The 20,305-nt window shown below is 35.4% G+C and overlaps 2 protein-coding genes across 10 annotated transcripts; both read left to right on the top strand.

Annotated features, from left to right (window-relative positions):
- The first annotated feature begins 3,086 nt into the window (after positions 1–3,086).
- LOC137933931 (T-complex protein 1 subunit alpha-like) lies at positions 3,087–12,536 on the top strand. Its single transcript, XM_068778057.1, has 17 exons — positions 3,087–3,306; positions 3,506–3,570; positions 7,195–7,284; positions 7,374–7,460; positions 7,597–7,656; positions 7,802–7,852; positions 8,006–8,101; positions 8,359–8,424; positions 8,521–8,738; positions 9,571–9,667; positions 9,813–9,899; positions 10,584–10,718; positions 10,830–10,934; positions 11,071–11,199; positions 11,297–11,400; positions 11,471–11,561; positions 11,733–12,536. The coding sequence occupies exons 1-17, from the start codon at positions 3,234–3,236 to the stop codon at positions 11,814–11,816; spliced, it is 1,638 nt and encodes a 545-aa protein (XP_068634158.1). The 5' UTR covers positions 3,087–3,233; the 3' UTR covers positions 11,817–12,536.
- Positions 12,537–14,354: 1,818 nt separating this feature from the next.
- LOC137934586 (protein NONRESPONDING TO OXYLIPINS 2, mitochondrial-like) lies at positions 14,355–18,045 on the top strand. Of its 9 annotated transcripts, none has more exons than XR_011109188.1 (5): positions 14,355–14,619; positions 14,708–14,826; positions 15,145–15,251; positions 15,694–15,793; positions 17,628–18,045. XR_011109188.1 is itself a non-coding variant. In XM_068779018.1 (4 exons), exons 1-3 carry the CDS (start codon positions 14,438–14,440, stop codon positions 17,156–17,158), a joined length of 321 nt encoding a protein of 106 aa, XP_068635119.1. In that variant the 5' UTR covers positions 14,355–14,437; the 3' UTR covers positions 17,159–17,187; positions 17,628–18,045. The 9 variants fall into 9 exon arrangements, 4 of the variants coding, with proteins under 4 accessions (XP_068635119.1, XP_068635118.1, XP_068635116.1 ...); XR_011109191.1 differs by lacking the exon at positions 15,145–15,251 and adding an exon at positions 17,139–17,187 and having other exon boundaries at positions 14,708–14,873; positions 17,628–17,654; XR_011109192.1 differs by lacking the exon at positions 15,145–15,251.
- The last annotated feature ends 2,260 nt before the right edge of the window (positions 18,046–20,305 follow it).

Genomic DNA, 20,305 nt, shown 5'->3' with positions numbered 1-20,305 from the left:
CGCGGATGAATGGAATATAGATGGGACCAGTTTTATTCATGTCGATTTTGATCGGGTTCAGGGATTTCTTGGAAAAGAAATTCCTGGAACGAATAAATCAACTAACGCGCCCCTGAATGAAATTAAACTCACCATGAACGAAGCTCATTCAACTTCAGTCCAGAATCACTAGTATTTATACTTCCAAGCGATAGGCCTCTCCACGAAGATTGATTGAAACAAATCTGAACTTAAAAGATCTGTGATTTATATCATTTCCCTCAGACAATCAGAACCTCATGTCTTAGAAGATCCCCAAGTTCAAAATCTGCTATGAGAATACTGCAATCGAGCGTTTTCGTTTTCGTGACTTCCCTTCGTAGTTCAACAAGAACCTTCAGATGCAAGGCACAAAAGTTTGTTATGAGCAGCTCATCTTCCCCGAGTGGGAAGAAGAGATCTCATAATAATTTAATGGAGGCTAGCCCTCTACTTCAAGATAAGTCAGACGATAATTGAAATGAGAATCCCCTTCATGGCCCAGCCTCAACAATTCTCCCAGTGCTGGCCCTACTAACCCCAATAACCCAGCATAATAGCAGAGCAGATTCTCAAACACAGGTTTCTCGAATATTATAAGCATTAACAAGAACAAGTCTCGAACTCCCAATATCTGTAATTGGGTGGTTTTGGATGTTGCGACTGAAGTGAACGGAGAATTTCTGACTGAGCAGGTCTTGTAAATTTTCTTTAGTGGGATCTTTAGACTTTTGTGGCCTTTTTTTTTTTTCCTGTTCTAAGATGGGAATTTTGATGTGACCCATGACGAGTCCCTCATCATGGGGATCTTGGACTTATCTAATGAGATGGATTTATTGATATGATACGGCTGAAATTTGCAATATCTGGTGTTACGTAATTGAAGCATCATTTGTTCTGCTGACTTCTGCTCTACCGCTGAGACAAATTTTCCCCATTGCAGAACCTTGGTGTTGAGCAGAAACTGAAAGAACACAAATAAAAACTCTTAAAACCTCGAGACAGTCCGAGGAAACTTAGGGTGGTTAGAGGTTACAGGAGGTAGTAGAAAAGATTTGGGAATGAAAATTGAGATCTCCACGGGACCAAGTTGAAATACGAACCCTTCCTGTCCAATAATCCATCCTTTTTGTGGAGAGGCCTTTAGAATCAGAGAGGATAAAAAACTGCTTGTGTTCTTGGTGAGATTTGATGATCGATCTCTGCATTTCGCAAATCCATGGCGAAAACGAGCTCAATAAGAAAAAGAAGTTTCATAGCCGACAATGTAGTTAGTGGGACATAATTCACAGGTTTCCTAGGCATCTTGTCAATCAATTTCTGTAGCTCTTTCACCCTCCTCCAGTAAAGCAAGGAAGAAGCAGCAATCGCAAAAACCAGAAGGAAGAACAAAAAAAAAAAAAAAAAACTCGTCGAATAGCAATCGGGTAAATGAAGAGAACTGCAAAAGAAATGGATTCAGCGAAACCACCGATCATAAGCAGATGGCGCTGCACAGGGAAACACAAAATTTCTTCTGTCCTCGCTTTTGCTCTCTTTGTTATATTCAGGAATTACCCTTCTATATTCTTCATCCAAATACATATAGAGGCTACATGGACTGACATCCTTCTTAGATTCCATATACCCTTCTTCATGTTATAACAAGTATACGAAGCCACTTATTATTCGTCATTTCACAAATAACATCCTTAATACATTTATTTTACATAAACGAGTCGTAAAGGTTAAACTTTATATAAGCCATCGCTCCTAGCGGTGACATCGAGTCGAGCCAAACTCGCTCAACGTCGAACCTTAAATTTAACTTGAGCTCGAGTCGGGTTTGAACTTTATGTACATTTAAAATTACAAAAAAAATAAAAATGAATAGAGGGAAATTAGTGATGAGATTAGTACCATTGAGTTGCACGTTGTTGTAGAAAAGTTAAGACTTTGCAAAGAAGCATAGTAATGTACAATAATTTCGGACGTTGAAGAACTTGAAAAGGGCTAAATTAGCCATCGTCTTTGAGGTTCAAGGTAAATAAGAGGAATCATAAATTAGGATAAAGGGTATTTTTTTAAGAAAATAAAACTATTCCGTTAAATTGCTAATAATGTTATTTTATGGGAATATTTGATGTTAATATAAAAAATAGCTATTACGAGAAGAAAAAAAATCTTATTTTATCACTTTTTTTTGTATTTATGTTATATATTGAGGATACGAAAATTTTGACCCTAATTTATTTTGTGATACAAAAAGTTAAAATGGATGAAAAAATAAGTTCCTTAATGCTTCAATAAAAATAATAAAAAATTACACTAAAAAGCATTAAGCTAGTCTTTATCACCATCTCCTCACATCCTCCTCATTTGTTTTATATTTTAATAAAGGCAAAAATACTAAAAGTAATTTTTTATTATTTTCTTATAGCAGAACAAATGTAAGAAAATATTTTTATGAATAAGTAATTTTATAATAAAATAATCTATTTTTTTCTCTAATTGTTTTAATTTTCTAAAAATAACACATTAAATAATGGGAAGACATTACAAGAAATTACTTTAAAATAAAAAAAATACTTTTCAAAATTAAGATAACATTTGAAAATTTTGGCCTTTTTTGGCTTTGAATTGTTGTTTTTTTTAATTATCACGTAATAGGTGTATCCGACAATGAACCAATTTCGAGTAGGGGTGGGCACGAATTGGATTAAAATGGAGAAAAAACTTATGTCGTATAGGGTCTAGGGTTACAAGATATGTTTAAAAAATATATATATATAGAATAAATAATATTATATTATTTAAAATCAATTTCATTTATATATAAATTATTGAATATTTTTTATAAAATAATTTATATATTTTATTCCTTTTCCATAAAAAAGAACATTTCGAGGTGGGGATGGATTTGAATTTTCAAAACCGCGATGGGGTCCCGGGGTATGGATGGGTTTCAAAAAACCCATCCGAACCGGAAACCCGCTCATATTTGGAATGGTAGACGACTTTGTGCAGGGGATTCTGCCTCTATAAACGAAAACCCGCAAAAACCCTTCCACTACTTTTGGTTCGAAGTTTTGAGGCTTTGAGAGTGCGCCTCATTTCCTCTTTTTTAACTCTAGCGGAGAAGAGAGTTCAGAGACATCATTCTCCGCCCAAGACAGATCTAAGGTTTTCTCGATAATCTAGACATCCTTTCTTCGTTCTGCCCTCTCCCATCAAACATGGCAACCTCAGGCGCAACTCTGGACATTCTTGGAGAACGCCAGTCGGGGCAAGACGTCCGAACCCAAAATGGTAAGTTGTTCAAACGTTCTTTTTTGTTTTGAAGCGTGATAAGTTGTTGTTGTTGTTGTTGTTTTATCGGTCCTTGAAATGTGGTCTGTGCTTAGTGTGTCAAGAGTTCTTATATTTTTTTTGTGGAGGGATGGTCTTGCTAGATGTTTTAAGCCAAGCTCATTTTTTGTTTTTGAAATTTTTACCTGGAATGCTGCAGTTGTTGCCTGTCAAGTTGTTGCAAATATTGTGAAGTCTTCCCTTGGACCTGTTGGCCTGGACAAGGTTTGCTTTCTGTTTTTTTAGCTATTTTTTCATATTCATTGATTACCTGCATAGTCACTGATCATATAACAGTATCATCATTGGAACACTATTATGCGTTTTTCCTTAATCTGAGTGTTTTGTCCCCTAGTTGTCCATTCTCTTTCAATTTTATAATGGGTACTTTGACTAGTGTTGGAACTATTTCTCAACTGTGCGTTCTGGATTCCATTTGATTCTTCAGTGGGATCAAACTCGAGCATTTTATTGTAACCAAAGTTGTTACCGGAGATTGTTTTCTGATGCAATTTTTTACTATCGACTGCAGTTTCTTGGTTACTCCACATAATTAAAGAGGATACTCTTGAGTTAAACGTAATAGTTTCTATGTAGAAATTTAGTACAATTGTCCTTTTAGATATCAATTTGGCTGAGATGGTAAATGGAGTGAACTACTGAAATTGCTGAAACTTAAAAACCTGGGCACTTGTATCCTTGTACTGCAAGGACATCAGGATTTCTCAAGTTGAATTGCACATTAGAGTGTAGGTGAATTCTATTGTTATTCAAGACCTTTTTTTCCCACCTTAATCCTGGTGTTTGTCTTTTTGCCGAAAGTATATGGATTCCTGATTAAGGTTGTAGGTCTTTCAAGTTCCTTTCTTATTGCTATGAATCAAATCATTTTTTCATGTAAGGTACTCTTAGCATAGAATTATTTGACTGCTTATATGTGCCCCATAATCCTTATATCTGGACGTGTTTTTAAAGATTGTCTTTATTTTATTTTTTTCAGTTTTAATTTGGAAATTTCCTAAATGCACCCATCCAAAAAAAATTCTGTAGACAGCTGGTTTATCATATTTTTCACAGGTCTTAGTCATTTTAAATGGATATTATTTTTAAAATTATTGTTTCATCATGAACTCGTATACTGTAGTTTGTTGAAACTCTCGAGGAAATTATTTCAAGTGCTAATTCATGATTTTCCTTTTGGATGAGAGAAAAGATTATGTTCTCTAGCTTTTCACTTAAGCCATGTAAATGGAAGAGATCTTATTTTCACTTGGTCACCATGTCTTCCTACTTCTATGGATGCTTGTAGATTCTAACTTACTGAACGTGATAGTGCTAGTACGAGGGTGATAGCCCATTGGCCTAATTTTATCTAAAATGATTAGCCAAAGTTAAGAGATTCTTTCCCCAATTAATAGCCACATGCCTTTTTTTTTTTAAATATAAAACCATGTGGGATTATTCTCTCTCACTCTCTCCATCAAATCTAGGTCTGTTCAAATGAAAAACGGGCCTCAGATGTGAACAAATCAAATGGGGTATCAACCAAAATAGGATACAAGCTAGGCCTAACAAGGCAGACAGCCTGCTTTGATACATTGTGAAGACCTATATTAAGATGTTTGAGAGGAAGAAAAGAGTGATCGGAAGAACAAATGATTGAATGGAGTGACAATGAAGCAAGAGAGCGAACAAACTGCTGTCAACAGGATAAAGTCTTGTTGACCGGTCAACTGCTCTTTTTTAAACTCATCAAAAGTACTTTAGGTGCACTCTTTAAGCTTCCTGGGTGTATATTTATATTTGTTGCCATCCTATACTTTCATACTTGTTTTACTGTCTTTTTCAAGATTCTACTTTTATTTATTTATTTATTTTTTGACCACCTGACATCCTTGTTTGAAACTTTATTACGCAAGCTGCCTTTTCTTAAGTTAATACACTTTGGAGAGAGTTAATACACTAAATTATAGATTTGTTCTGGCTTGAGCGGAGTTATTGCGTGAAAGAAATTGGAATTCCATTGTGGAGAGGGAGTCACTTAAAATAGTGACAGTGATGTGGGTCAGCAAAAGGATTTATTTAGGATAAGGCCCAAACTGAGCTAAAATTACACTAAAGGCATGGGATGGTGAGAACATATTTTAATGTGGTGAGAAAAAGGATGCATAGCACTTGCTGGAGTGTAAGGCGTACACAAATCACATAAAAGGCAAAAAATAATCTAATCAATTATAAGGGTATTGTTAATAGGTTGCAGCAGTTCTAATTAAGCCACCAAGAAGAACCTATGGGGATAGATGTATTGTCAATCTCATAAAATTCTGCTTGAAGCAACTGAGGAGGAGTTATTTCCTGAAGCTTAGCTGATGATAACTGTCAAATCCTCTTCCATCTGGATTTATCAACCTAAGCTTGTAGACATTGGAAGGGTCTCAATTCTGCCTTCGTAGAGTCACAATGATTGAAACAAGTAGAATGTACCAAAATTATATTATCTATAGAGGGTTGGCTCTCTACCTGCTAGTCAAAGCCTACCTCTGGAACAAGTTACTTTGGTCAGAATAAAACCAAATTTCATACTAAATTTGTAGAAAAATAAAGTATCTTTGAAAGTTAAACAAAGTACGTCACTAAAAAATGCAAAAAAGATAAAAAGGAAATACTTATATAGTGAAGAATCTTCCATGCTCATATGTTTCTGATAGATTATCAATTCCTCTCGAATGTAATATGTTTTGAGAATTTGATTCAATAAATGTTTAAACTATGGTTAAGAGTTGGAAATCTCAGGTCTGTCACTAATTTGTTCTTACCTGCTAAAACAAATGGATTGATATTTGAAGAAGAAAAGAACAAAAACTGAGTTTATAGGAGAAAAATTGGCAAATTAGAGAAATAGGGTTGAAGAGACAAGTAAAAAAGGATACCCTAAAGTTTATGTGTAGTAGGTGCTACATTAATTTGCTACATGATATATATACTTGTGCTATGTTGCCGAGATATAGTAGTTTGCTCTGGCCATATCGGGAACTTTTTTCGTTGGGTGAATTTTGTTAATTAAAAGAAAATAAAATTTTGGGAGAGATGGAGGAAGAAAAGATAAGAAAAGAGTTAGAAACAAAAGAAATAGGAGGCATTGCATATGAATTTTGCTTTCAACATAGCATCATACTGAATGCTGAAGCCTAACTTTTTTGATACAACATTGTAATGGTTCTATATGAACTCTTATGCTTGAAACTTAATGCCCAAATAAAAAAATTCAGAGTAACAAGAAAATAAGGTCAACATTAAAAATGTAAAAATGAAAACTTAATGGGCATTGGAGCATCCAGATAAGGCCAAATAGCCTAAACAATAAAATCCAATTTTAAAAAAGATCATTATTGATAAAACCCAGACTAATTCTTAAACTTCCTAAATTTACTAAATTGCAGGAAATCAAGTTATGGGTTCTTCATTGAGCCAAATAACCAAGTTTTTCTTTCAGTAAACTCTAAAATTTCAAATCTGTTAAATAGGATAATTAGTAATAGGTTTAATTCTTTCATGAAATTGACAAGATTAGTGCCATATTAGCTATTTCATGGTGCATACTCTGGGAGATTCCAATCACTTGCATTTCTTGGGGAGAGATTAGTGAATCTACAGTGCCGTTCGCAGTTATTTCACTGATTTCTTTTATTGACTTATTTTCATTTGTTTTTCTTCCTTTTTGTGCTTTTTTTTTTAATTTCTTCTTCCGTGATAAATCCCTTTCTCACAGTTTTAGAAAAGACATGACACATCTCAGGCAAGGAATTTTATCCATCTTTCTGTTTTTTATTCTCTGGTTGTTTTTCTCAGATGCTGGTGGATGATATTGGTGATGTCACAATTACTAATGATGGAGCCACAATACTCAAAATGTTAGAAGTTGAACATCCAGCTGCCAAGGTAGTTAACTTCATCCCTGAGACCTCTATTTAGTACTAGTATCTCTGTTTCATCTAATAATCTCTTCTCTCTATGTTGAGGGTTATTAGGTACTTGTAGAGTTGGCTGAGCTGCAAGATCGAGAAGTTGGAGATGGGACAACTTCAGTGGTTATTGTAGCTGCCGAACTGCTGAAGGCAAGTTAGTAAATTATATTGTGAATTGCTATTGTGGAAGAATGTGATATTTTACTTTGAGAATCTGATTCTTTATGATGAGTATCATTTTAAATGACTGAGTGATCTTGTCTGTTTCATATATTAAATTTGGCAGAGAGCCAATGACCTTGTGAGGAATAAGATTCATCCAACATCTATAATCAGTGGGTACAGAGTGAGTTCAAAACTGAAAACTATCTTGCATGTTTTCTTTTGTATCTTATCCACTAAAAAGACCTTATTTCTTTAGTATAGTTATGGATACCTGGGTGTCAAACACTCATCTATAAACATATAACCCAATTCTAAATTTTGGACAGCTTGCTATGCGAGAGGCGTGCAAGTATGTTGATGAAAAATTAGCTGTGAAGGTATACCTGTTCTCTGTGGATTCATAATTTGGTGATTTAGCTCTCCTTGTAGTGATAATTATATTCAAGTCCTTTTTACTGTGTCTATGATCTATGGGAACCACAATTTCCATAGTCTTTTGTGTGTCTTATACCAACTTTAATATCAAATAGGTTGAAAAGCTTGGAAAAGATTCTCTTGTAAATTGTGCCAAGACCAGCATGTCTTCTAAATTGATCTCCAGTGATGGCGACTTCTTTGCCAACCTGGTAAGCTAAGTTCTTGACTATATTTTTTAAATGCATCTCTGACATAATTTTCCTGGCAATCAAAATTAAATATAAAACTGAACCTTTCTGTCCATGTAAAATATGGACTTGAGATTTTTGTTTACATTTTGATGTCATTTTTAGTTTACTTGTTTCTTTTACTAAATACAGTACATACTTAATGCAAAGATCTTTTGGTCCAGTTTTCTTGTTATAGAAGGAAATTTGTGCACCTACTGAGCAAAATTGAATTCTAGGTTGTAGATGCAGTTCAGGGAGTAAAAACTACTAATGCAAGGGGAGAAGTTAAATATCCAATCAAGGTCAGTTGATGCCGTTCTACTTTTTCCTCCTGCTGCCCTTTTTTTTAATTTTTAATTTCATAATTTTAGTCTAACAAGATCCTGTCTGTGTTTCAGGGCATTAATATTTTGAAAGCTCATGGGAAAAGTGCTAGGGACAGCTACTTGTTGAATGGTTATGCTCTAAATACAGGTCGTGCTGCTCAAGGAATGCCCACCCGAGTTGCTCCTGCAAAGATTGCTTGTCTGGATTTCAATCTTCAAAAAACTAAAATGCAGATGGGTGTTCAAGTCTTAGTGAGTGATCCAAGGGAGCTTGAAAAAATTCGTCAAAGGTGATTTCCTACTATTGCCTGTGGTGAATTTGAACCTTTATTCATTTCCCAAATGATATGCCAAGGACCGTGGAATCATACTGGGAAAGATATCAGGATACAGTCATTTATAAATATAGTAAAAAAATATTTACTGTTCAAATTAGAAAAACTTCTGCTGGATTACTGAAAGAAATGTTTGGACATGAATCTCATTGCTTATTTCATATTGAGCTGTATGATTAAGTGATTTCTTTGTGCACAGAACATGAGAGAGAAAGGAGAAATTTCTCTCTTATGCATGAATGAGAGCAATCCAGTGGCTTTCTCCGTATGGATAGAAATAAAAGTCACTTTATGGACTCACATGAACTCTGTGCAGTTACTTGGTTTGGCCGAGTTTTTTACTGCATTTTTTCAATTTGGCGAGTTTCTTTAGAAGGTGTTACATACCCAAGTTTTAGCCAAATAACTTGGTTTCTTAATCCCCACTTTTATAACTATGGAATGTATGGATGTGTTTTTACCTGTGGATATGATGGAATCCCCCCAGTATTCTGCGATAGAATCATGTTCTGGAAGTTTGTCATTTTTCTTTTATGAGAATTTCATATGCAGAAATAGGTGATTTCACCTTATTTCTTTTTACTAATTTTTATAGTGAGAAATACTAGGCGTTTGCTTGTTGACTTATGGACCTGAGGGGGATAAATATGTAGGGATTGGAATAAAGTATAAATATGTAAGGATCTGAATATTTTGATGTATATATTTAAAATGAAAATCCTGCAATAGGCGCAGACATGTGATGCATGAGATTGTAAGTTTTAGTTATGATATTTTGTTTTTGCAGAGAAGCTGACATTACAAAAGAAAGAATTGAAAAGCTTCTGAAAGCTGGAGCAAATGTTGTATTAACAACTAAGGGCATCGATGATATGTCCCTTAAGGTATTTGAATTTCATTCATTTACAGATCTAACTGTATCAACGTTTCTGACTTGATTTTACAAGCAAATCATGCATGAAAGTTATACTTTTACTCGTCACGATTATGGAAGATCTCCTTTCACTGTAACTTTTATGTCATGTGCAGTATTTTGTAGAAGCTGGCGCTATTGCTGTGAGACGTGTTAGAAAAGAGGATCTGCGTCATGTTGCCAAGGCAACTGGTGCAACTGTGGTAATCTAATGCTTCTCATTTAAACCTTATTAAGCGTAGTAGATCTGCTATTTAGTCACCTTCAGATTCCAATTTTGTTTTGTTCAGAGGCTTCATTTAGTTTATGTGGAAGTTTATTAGGAGCTGCCTAGTTACTTGTATCATGCTGATTGTGTCATAGATTGATTGACATAGATTTCATTCCCATAATATCTTAAACTCTTACCTTTGAGATATTTTTTTATGATTTTTTTTTTGGATGAAATCTTACATTTGAGATGATTGTTGACCCTCCTCTGGTATATTTGAGCGAAAGCAGGCTGGTGTCAAGTCTAGCCAACTTTGGCTGGACCTTACATTTTGTTCTTTAGAAAAGTATAATTGACAAAAATACCATTTACTTTAATACAAGTATCTACAATAGTACCATGCTCTTCATTATGTCATTAGAAACTAATATAGATATTAAAAACTAAATTAAGTGATTGATTCAAGAAAAGCTACATTATACATCAATCATGGATATGTAGTATCGGGAATAAATGTAGAATGAGAAGAAATAAAGTTTTAGGTCATTTGATTTAAAGATAATTTATAAATTAAAACCGCATTGATGTGGACTAAGGTCCATATTTCTTTTTTCCTTAATAAATCTGCATTTGTCATTATATAAGATACATAAATTTGCATTCTGATGATCTGCAGGTTACAACCTTTGCGGATATGGAAGGAGAGGAAACATTTGATTCATCATTTTTGGGATATGCAGATGAAGTTGTGGAGGAAAGGATTGCTGATGATGATGTTATTATGGTCAAAGGAACCAAAACTAGTTGTGCGGTTGGTGGCAAAATATTCCAGTTACTTACAGATTTACGAGAATTTGGTAATTATTTTTATAAATTAGTATCTTATGATCCTTCTCTTCCCATTTCTTTCGGCAAAGAACAGGTCTCCCTTATACTAAGAGGTGCAAATGATTACATGCTTGATGAGATGGAGCGAGCTTTGCATGATGCTCTGTGCATTGTCAAGAGAACTCTGGAGTCGAATGTGGTAATCCCTTGCTTCTATTTACTGAACTACCAAATCTCTTTGCATTACTGAGTACCGTATTTCTGGTACCCAGTAAAGATGGCTATACTTCCATGTGAAGATGATAAAATTTCCATCCTTTTTGCGCTGAAAATAGGTTGTGGCTGGTGGCGGAGCAGTAGAGGCTGCTTTATCAGTATTCTTGGAATATCTTGCTACTACATTGGGATCCAGGGAGCAGTTGGCTATAGCTGAGTTTGCTGAATCTCTATTAATCATACCAAAGGTGTTTGGATATTGCTTCTGCTGAATGAGTATCTTTCCTTTGAAGAGGCCTTTCTTTTTTCCATTTAAATTCTAAAAGTTTCCAACTGGTGTTACAGATTCTTGCTGTGAATGCTGCTAAGGATGCAACTGAGTTGGTTGCAAAACTCCGGGCATATCACCATACAGCGCAAACAAATGCAGATAAGCAGCATCTTTCAAGGTATGGAGACCCTCCTTCCCTTTCTCTCTCTCTCTCTCTCTCTGCCTCATCTTTGTTTTGTTTTTTGCAGCATGGGACTTGATCTTTCAAAAGGAACAATTCGCAACAATCTTGAAGCTGGAGTAATTGAACCTGCAATGAGCAAAGTGAAGATAATACAGGTACGATTGTTAAATATTCCATTGATGACAGACTAGACAAGGAGGATCAATCCCTCATCTTGATCAACGCTCTTATGGCTTGGCCTTGTATCTCATTGCTCTGGCCGCCTGTCTGTTTACTTTTTTTTTTTCAATATTCCATTGATGAAACCTCAATTTCTTCTTTGCCAGTTTGCCACAGAGGCAGCAATAACCATTCTTCGGATTGATGACATGATCAGGCTTGTTAAAGATGATCAGAACGAAGAAGAGTAGTGTATTACACTAGGTTGAAACTTTGACTTACAAGTTTTGGTCTTCGTTGTAACATGGAATTCGTTTTTTGTCATTCATGTGAAAATTCCTTTCCTGGATTCGCTTTTTATTTTAATCTCTCTTGAAAAGGAGCAGGGAGATCCTAATACAGTAAGAGTTTGCATTCCTGAGTTGATTGATTTTGGCCTGTGCTTCGTTTTTGTCAGTGCGACTGTATTATACCTTTAGGATTTCTCTCCGTTGCTGAATGCTATGTTTTATTTTCAGATTAAATATATGAGAATTTATTTAATTTTGTTTAGAACCTTCTTAAAAAATCCACTACCCTTGGCAGAATAGCGAGCATCTACGCGCTTCTTCCTCGTTCACCCGAGCAGGGCTCAATGGCTATGGCGCTCAAACCGCTGCTTTTGCTCTCCTCAGTTTCCTTAATCCCTCCTACTCACAATCTCGATGACCACAACGTCCTCATTAAAGCTTCCCCCTCGAAATTCAGTCCTAATCTTCTGCACGGCACTGACGGCCGCTCCGACTCGTGGTGACGACTCAAAGGCAGAATGAGAAGAAGAGGAAAAGGAAGACGAAAAAGTCGGAAACCAGAGCGAAAGGTTTCTTCCTCGTTGATTTTTCCTTCACTTTCTCCACAGAGTCGCCTTATGCTTTTTTTTCAACCAATCTCCTCATTGATTTATCTGATTCAGAACTCTTATCATAGTTTCATTTTCATAGGCTTCTCAGACTGTTTCAATTAAGCGAACTCAATACAAAACAAACCCTGTAGCCCTAAATGGTGATTAGTCTTATTTGACACCAAGGTTTTGTGTACAAATAATACAATAAAGAGGGTTAATGAAATAAAATTTTGGGTAATTGACTTAATGTAATTTGAATGCAATGGGTAAGAGGAAATTAGTAGAATCTAATTATAATTAAATTATTTTTATCTTAATTATATCCAAAGTTAAATATTAAAATATAAGTACTAGAACAATTGAATAATTATACATAACTAAAACACCTTTAATTGAGACTCTTTTATGATACCTTCTCTTGTGAAACTCTTATAAGACTTTGTGAGATTTCTTGTTGTGAGAGTCATGTAAGTATTTCTCATACCTGTTCTTCACCACCTCCTTTAAGTTGGAGTTTATAACTTCAGCTTACAATGAAAAAGATTTTTGGTCTTCAATGTTTTTTTGTTGAAAAAAAAATTCCTTTGTAGACGCAACACTCGTACTTCCAAATTGACTTTTTTTTTTTAACAAACGGGGGAAGACTATAATGGTAGAATTTAATAAACTTGACTAAGTATAACTTTTTTTGGGTGATTACAATGTTTTTAGAGTTAACTATACGAAAGATACAACATTTAAGCAAGATATTACTTACCTTGAATGAACACATCATGGAGTGATTAAGTTTGACCAAAACTCTTTGATTAGAAGAGAAATTTGGCTAAAAAACTCGAATTTTAGGAGAATGAATTTCAATTCATGCCAATACATGGAAAGATAATAGGAGAGAAAATAATTTTTTTTTTTTTTTTTGTTGAACTGACTTTTGGCACTTCTGATATCGATATATAAAAAAATATAGCTCAAAATCATAAATAGTTTGTTGTTCAAGTAATTAGACTCAAATAATTTGACATAAAGATTCGTTCTCGAATCTTTTATGACATTTTTATTTTTTTTGTTTTGTATTTTAACCCTTGCTGACTTCAATGTGAATATCTCCTTATATATAGATCAGATTGACATGAAATTTTCTCCTTCTAAAACAAGACTTCGATACCTTTCATCCAAATAAAATTTATCTTAATAAAATATACTTCTTTTGAGAGAAAAAATTGATAGATTTCAGACTATGTAATTTAGTCAAATCGAGTACTCTTTCTTATTTGACTAACATGACCATTGACTCTTGCGAAATTAATATGTCCCTTTAAAAATGAAATTGAGAATTGGTTTGATAAGGTATAAAATAGACTTACAGATCTTTATTTTGACATATAAGTATCTATAAAAAGTTTCGTCCTTAATGGCTTAAACAACTCAAAAAGTGAAGTTTTCTGTTATTGCTTGAACCTCTTTTGTAGTCTGATATTGCAGTTTCAAATATAGATTTATCTTTGTAAAAAACTTTGATTGCCAATTTTCTTTTGGCGTTGGAAAGTGGACTCAAAGATCTTTCCGTAAATATATAATTTTTAATATAAAAAGTTTAATATAAAGGTATGAATGCAAAAAAAAACATCGGAAATTGGGACAAGAAAGAAAAAGTATATAATACAAACCTATACTATTAGAGATGATAGATTATAAAATGATAAATTATGACTGAGTTAACTCATAGAACCCGCTCTGATACCGTGTTGAGTTTTTAAAAATTAAAATTTTTTATTAATATAATTTGATTACAATAAGACTTTATTTATAATAGAAGAAATTAATGAGTCATGTAAATTTTTTTTATGTCTTCAATGAATAAGAGCAAATAAAAAAAAAAATTACAGAGGCGCTTACTTCTCAACTCGAGGTTAAACCCTAAAGTCCCAAACCTCTCGTATCGAAGTCCCCGCGCGCTCCTGGTCCAAATCGTTGTTTTTGCTCACCTGTTTGATGGCTTCCTCCTGCAATAGATTCATAAGTAGAATGGCTTTGTCCTCTTTCAAGTCAGCCATTAAATCTACGACGCGAAGTCCATCTCTCGACGGATTTGCTGCCTCTTCGTCCTCAAAGATTCCTTCCGCCGGCAAAGCCGCATCTGCATCTCCTCTTCGCCGCTTTTCGTCACTTTCCAGGTTAGTAAGTTTCAGTTAAGAGAATGCCAAATTTCCTTGTCCTTCTGAGTATATGGTTTCTGAGTTTATTTTCGTTTTGTTCCCGTAGATCTCCTTCTGAACTGGGATGCGCTCAGTCTCTTTTGCCTCTACACAGCGCCGTAGCTGCTGCGAGGCTAACGTCATGCTTGAGCTCGGGCGCGGATAATTGCCGCGCTCTTTCACAGGGTAGCGTCTGCCGTACCTATCCTGGAAGCTAATGTTTGTTATTTTGAGTGAGTCGCTTTTTCTCCTATCATGTTTATATGTCAAAATTTCATATTCGTTTGAAATGAATTCGTATCATTTTCTATTTTTCTTTGGCCAAAAAAATTTCGGTTACGCTAACTGATTTCTCGACTGCGTCTTATATCTTCATTCTTGATGCATTGTCAGCATAACTGAGTATGGTGAAGATTTGGTTACATAGCAAAAGATAGTCTTTAGCGTCATTAAGTAGGTTTTTCATGACGAAGAAGTTTGACAGACTGCTTCTTGAGAACACAGATACAACACAACATGTTGGAACTCTTTGTACTAAGAGTTCTGAAATGTCATGAAGACATCTACCTTGCATTTACACAGTACTGATTGGCCATTGCTCTGGACAAGAGGTGAGAAAATGGGTTTGGTGTTTGTGGTCACTGATCAAATAGAGATAATCTCTTCTGTATTGGGCAGTTTAAGACTAATCTCAACATGAAGAAATCAATGTTAAGATTTTTTTATAGGTTAGCTTCCATTCCTTGTCAACATTTAAAGTTGAGAAATACATAAAGTTTTATACCTAAGAGAAACTTTTGATATGTTTTATCCTGTCAACCAGTGTTAGCCTATTATATGGTAAAATTATAAAAGCTGTCTCATAGCAGTGGGATCATGTGTACTTTCCACTTGGCATAAGATCAATGTTAGCCTAGATATCTAATATGGGAAATTCTGTTCCTTGTTCTTCTTTTCTCAGAATATGATGGTTGGCGGTTTTCATATGCATTGGTGTGGCATGTTTGTTTCATTTCCAAAATACTGACTTTTCCTCTCTTGGGACCAAAATAGGGCCTTCAGTTCCTGCAGGCACATGATCCTTTCAATGCTTGAAAGAAATAAACATGGCTTTAAGGGGCCCGGAAATTTTGGTTGACAGCTTCACTGCCAAGTATGAACACTTTTAACATATATGATACCAATCTGTTGTTTACATTTTAATCTAAGAGAAATAAAGAACTGCTGCAGTTTTGGCATGTTTTTCTCAACCGGTCAGTGAGTGTTATTGTCTAAAGAAGTTAAATAATAGTAGATAAGAGTACTTAAGACTTATTGCTTTATTACTTTTTAATTATTCCCTATGAATGTTATTTAACTATGTGCAAGTTTAGCTTGTCATTTGGATATGTTCTTCTTTCTTGTAGTCATAGCCTCTTATTTGAAATGATAATAACATTTTTATGGGCGTGCTTCTAGTCATTGATTCTCTGACAGAACTTCTTGCCATTGCTGAAAGATCTAATGTTTAAATGGTTTAAGCTACAAATTGCTCAACGTGTTTCTTTACTTATCATAAACTTTTAAGATGTAGAGTTGTCTAATTTTAGTTCTAGAGTTTCCTATTCTATACTGACTTCCCCGGTATTCCACCTGAAAAGTTCTTTGGAGCCCTCGCTATGTGGATTGCAAGAGCCTTACTCTGCTTGAGCTTATAAGGCATATTAACTCATATAATGTTATCTTTAAATTAAATTTTACATTGGTTCTACAAAATAAAATACTAAGCTATATCATTCCAAGGTTGTATTTGGAAAAAAAAGTCCCCCTGAGGTTATTTTGAGAAGTTTCTTTCCAATATGGTGCAAAGTTGATATGTAAGGGTGAGCATTTGAGCTACACCGGGACTTTAGCATTCGGCTAGTTGCAGAATGAGGCAGGATGCTTTTGCACTATGAGACTGGCAAATGTGGACAATTATGATGTTAACAAGAATCTACAAAACATCAAGAATCTTGTCAGATGGGCATAGGCGAATCTCCTACAAAAGGAGTGTTGTAGTTTACAGTGGGTATAAACATTCTCTATTGGGTGGCAATTCATTAACTTGCCTCCAAGTGTTTCATTATTTTGTGTAAGGATGCCTATGTCGATTAATATGTACGATCACTGATGCAGTTGTTTAGGTTACTCAGTCATGTTTTTGCTTGATCCTGATTATTATAGATGGATAAAAAAATGCTTTAGGCAGTTTGTTTCTTGCATTTGGATTTTCACAGTAGTGTTTGGAATAGCAGCCATTTGGTGAACTTCTCAAGTTGCCTGCTTATTGCCATGGTATCTTGTTACTGTCAGAAGATTGGAAGACAGCTATTCAGTTTGTTTTGGAAATGACAGCAAGTCTTCTCATGGCTGAACACAATATTTAGGATATTTCAATATTTATAGACCAAAAACTGATATAGAAATTCTTACACATGTTTAGAGTTTAACATATAATCAAATTCTGCTTTTCCCAGATGGAATTGATGGTACGTGATGTTTGCAATCATTTACCTGTTTTTGAAGGTGGGCTCCTGTGATATGCTTTGAGTGATTTTATGGGAATGATATTGTCATTTCTTCAAAGCACTTGCAGTTAAATCAGTCATAAGCAGAAATCTTCATTTGGTGTTTGTGTGGCGTCCAAGTTACATGTAGAACCTAGCTGTACTTGCTATCAAACAATTGAAATTAAATTATTAGGACTTTGTATGTGCACAATGAATGACTTCCTTGTTATTCCATTTTCCCATCAAAACATGTGAAGAAAAATTAACTTACTTTCTGATAATTGTAGCTGTGCAATAAAACAAATCTTCTTTGTTAATGCACAATGAGAGGGGGAGGACTTTCTTGTTATTTAGATGGTTGTTCAATTGTATCAATTCAATTTTAGTTTTATCGATCATTTAGTTTCTGTTTGCAAATCCTAGGCTGATTGAATTTTAATTTTTCTGTACTGCTAGAGCTCGGGTTATCAGTTCCAAGGTGACAAAGTAAGCAGAAAGCCTGCAACTTCAGCTTCTGGGACATGGAAAGGTTATCCCCCTTGCAATTGTCATTATCCATCTAAACCTGTCTTTATACACTGCTTTCAACAGGAAGCGTGAGATGTCATTTTGATTATTCCTGGGTAAATTATTGAACCTCGATTGGAAGAAAAAATAGTCTGAAGAGCTTGATTAGTTTATTTTCTTTGGCATACTAGCAGTGAATCTTGTCTCTCCTTTTCTTTCTTCATATGCACTTATTTTCTGTCGGTGAGCTTTACCCGTGTAGTAACTTAAAATACAGTCTTGTTCACTTCTATATGCTAAGGGATCTGAGTATCAAGGTGGGTGTGTCATTAGATTACTGTTTCGGCTCATGTGAATCCTGAGAATGTTGTCGTGAAGGAAATGGTCTTTAGAGGCCTGTACAATGTACATGTGTTGGCAAGTGCCTGAAGGCCATTAATCCCTTAGAAATCTTCAAACTTTTTCTTCTCCGAAACCAGTGAATTATAGATCTTGCAGCAGAGTAAACTGTAACCAGACCCTGTTTGGAAGTTGGAACCCCTTGATCAATGGATTAATTTTTATATTAATTTTATCTGATAGGGTATTTCTTGTGGAATATTCCCAGTCAAGTGATCCTGTGGTGTTTTATAATCTTAATTAAACTTGATTAGACTAAATTGCTGCTAACCAAACTTTTCCACTTTATGAAACTGCCGTCTCCACATGCTGACCCACTAAATCAAGAGCTTTCACGTGGAAAGAAAGATATCCCACATAGATTACTCTTTCTACGGAAGAAATTGATTTCAAAATGAAGAGACTCCTGACGTGGGTTCACTCACTACTCACTCAGGACTGTCGATGCTTGAGATTTAAATATATTGGCTAAAGCTAGGTGACTGCGCTTTTGAAATCAACTCCCCGAGGGTCACCCACGTGATACCATCTTCATTCTCTGCAATCCCTCATTAATTTATGTTTAGTTATTTAACTTGATATCTTTTTTAAGAGCTATTTTCTTATTTAATTTCGACTTGTCAAGAAACCACAGGTGAAGCCGCACTAGGATGGACCAATTCTGAACCGGGTTTCTAGGTATTTATTAAAGGTCTAGTTTTAAGCTAATGAAATTGTTTATATAGTGTTAATTAATTCTAAAATTAGAAGTAAACATAAAGACAATCTCATAAAAAAATATGATTTTCTTCATTATGTGTCTGATTCGACCCGACCCAAAAAAATTCAGGTTTAGATTTCAGATCAAGAAGGGGCGGAAAAAAAAACCCATCTAGCTCCGGATAAAAAACGGGAGGCAGAGATGGGGCAAAGATTAGTCGGGATTAAGGGACAAGTTAGGGGTGGGGATTAAATATGCCTTCTCATTAGTGTTGAACAATTTATAACCTAAAAAGAAATATGGGGATTAAGCCTGAGTTACTTCCGAGTGTGGGTCATAAAACCTTAATATTGAATAATTGGTTTTATAATACATAATTAATTATCTAATAATCAATTAAAATATATCTTAATATATTATTTAGTTAAGTTTTACATTGTAGCCAAAGAGATAGGCCGAAAAGAAATATTTTCTATATTTTATTAATAAATATTTAATTACTAATAAAGAATTACCATACTAATTAAAGAGAATTTATATAAAATTAGGTGAGGGCGTGTGGGGTTTGGTTCAATCATTCACCGGCAGGAGGGACGACTTTATTGAGCTAGACGGGCCAACCGGTCCGACTCGTAAATGACGGAGCTGGCCCATCCATAGCCATGACGCAACCCACGTGGACCTGACCGGTACCTGACCAACACGTGTCCACCCGTGTCCGACGTACGCGGTCCCCTTTAACCGGGAGTTTACTTTTTGGATTAACTTAGAGGTGCGGATTCCCCTAATCCGCTAATCGTCTTTTTCTTTTTTAAGTAAAAAAAAAAAAAAAAAGGGAAGTGAAAACGGTATGCACGTGCAGGGGTACTCTTTTCGGGATCAGAAGTCTTCACCTGTCACGTGATTCGAGACTCCGGTTACGCCCCTCGATGTTAGGATAATACCGTGTACGCCCTTAGTCAACCTTAGTATAAAAAGACAAAAATATCCCTAATTGTGGTCCATTCGAAAGAGCTAGCATACAAGTTTTAATAGCTCCAAAATAACCAAAGGATATTATCGTCAACGTATGTATGAATGACGTTGCTGGGGACTACGTAGTCACGTACACTTCTCGTACGGAGAGAACGGTGACGGAAGGCCCCAAGCTGGCAAGCCCGCCGGAAAGTACACTCCGTTTGGGAGAGAACGGTGACGGAAGGCCCCAAGCTGGAGACAGCTGTTGGGAAGTTGGAATTCATTCGGCACCGTCGGTGAAAATAAAAACGGCGCAACGGACTCGACTTCTAGTTCAACGCGGTGGTCCCCACCTCCTCCGGCCGTAACGGGTCTGCTGCCACCGATCGATGTAATTACAGTAACGTGAAGACGGAGGAGAATTGCGTCATTCCGCATGGAGGGTGATCTTCGTTTTTATGGCTGGAGAATACTCAAGAGGGAGGAATCGGCATCTCGAGGAGGAGATTTAACGTGGCGGGGTGGGAAATTACTTGAAAAAGCAAAATTTTCAGGGCTGTATACGTGGTCG

The sequence above is a fragment of the Aristolochia californica genome, unplaced genomic scaffold, assembly GCF_029961685.1.
Source record: "Aristolochia californica isolate CCGP_79_NKW_82.1479 unplaced genomic scaffold, dmAriCali1.0.hap1 SCAF_6, whole genome shotgun sequence".
Classification (NCBI taxonomy): domain Eukaryota; kingdom Viridiplantae; phylum Streptophyta; class Magnoliopsida; order Piperales; family Aristolochiaceae; genus Aristolochia; species Aristolochia californica.
Note: the sequence above shows the minus strand (reverse complement) of the source record. Positions and strands in the feature narration are given on the sequence as shown.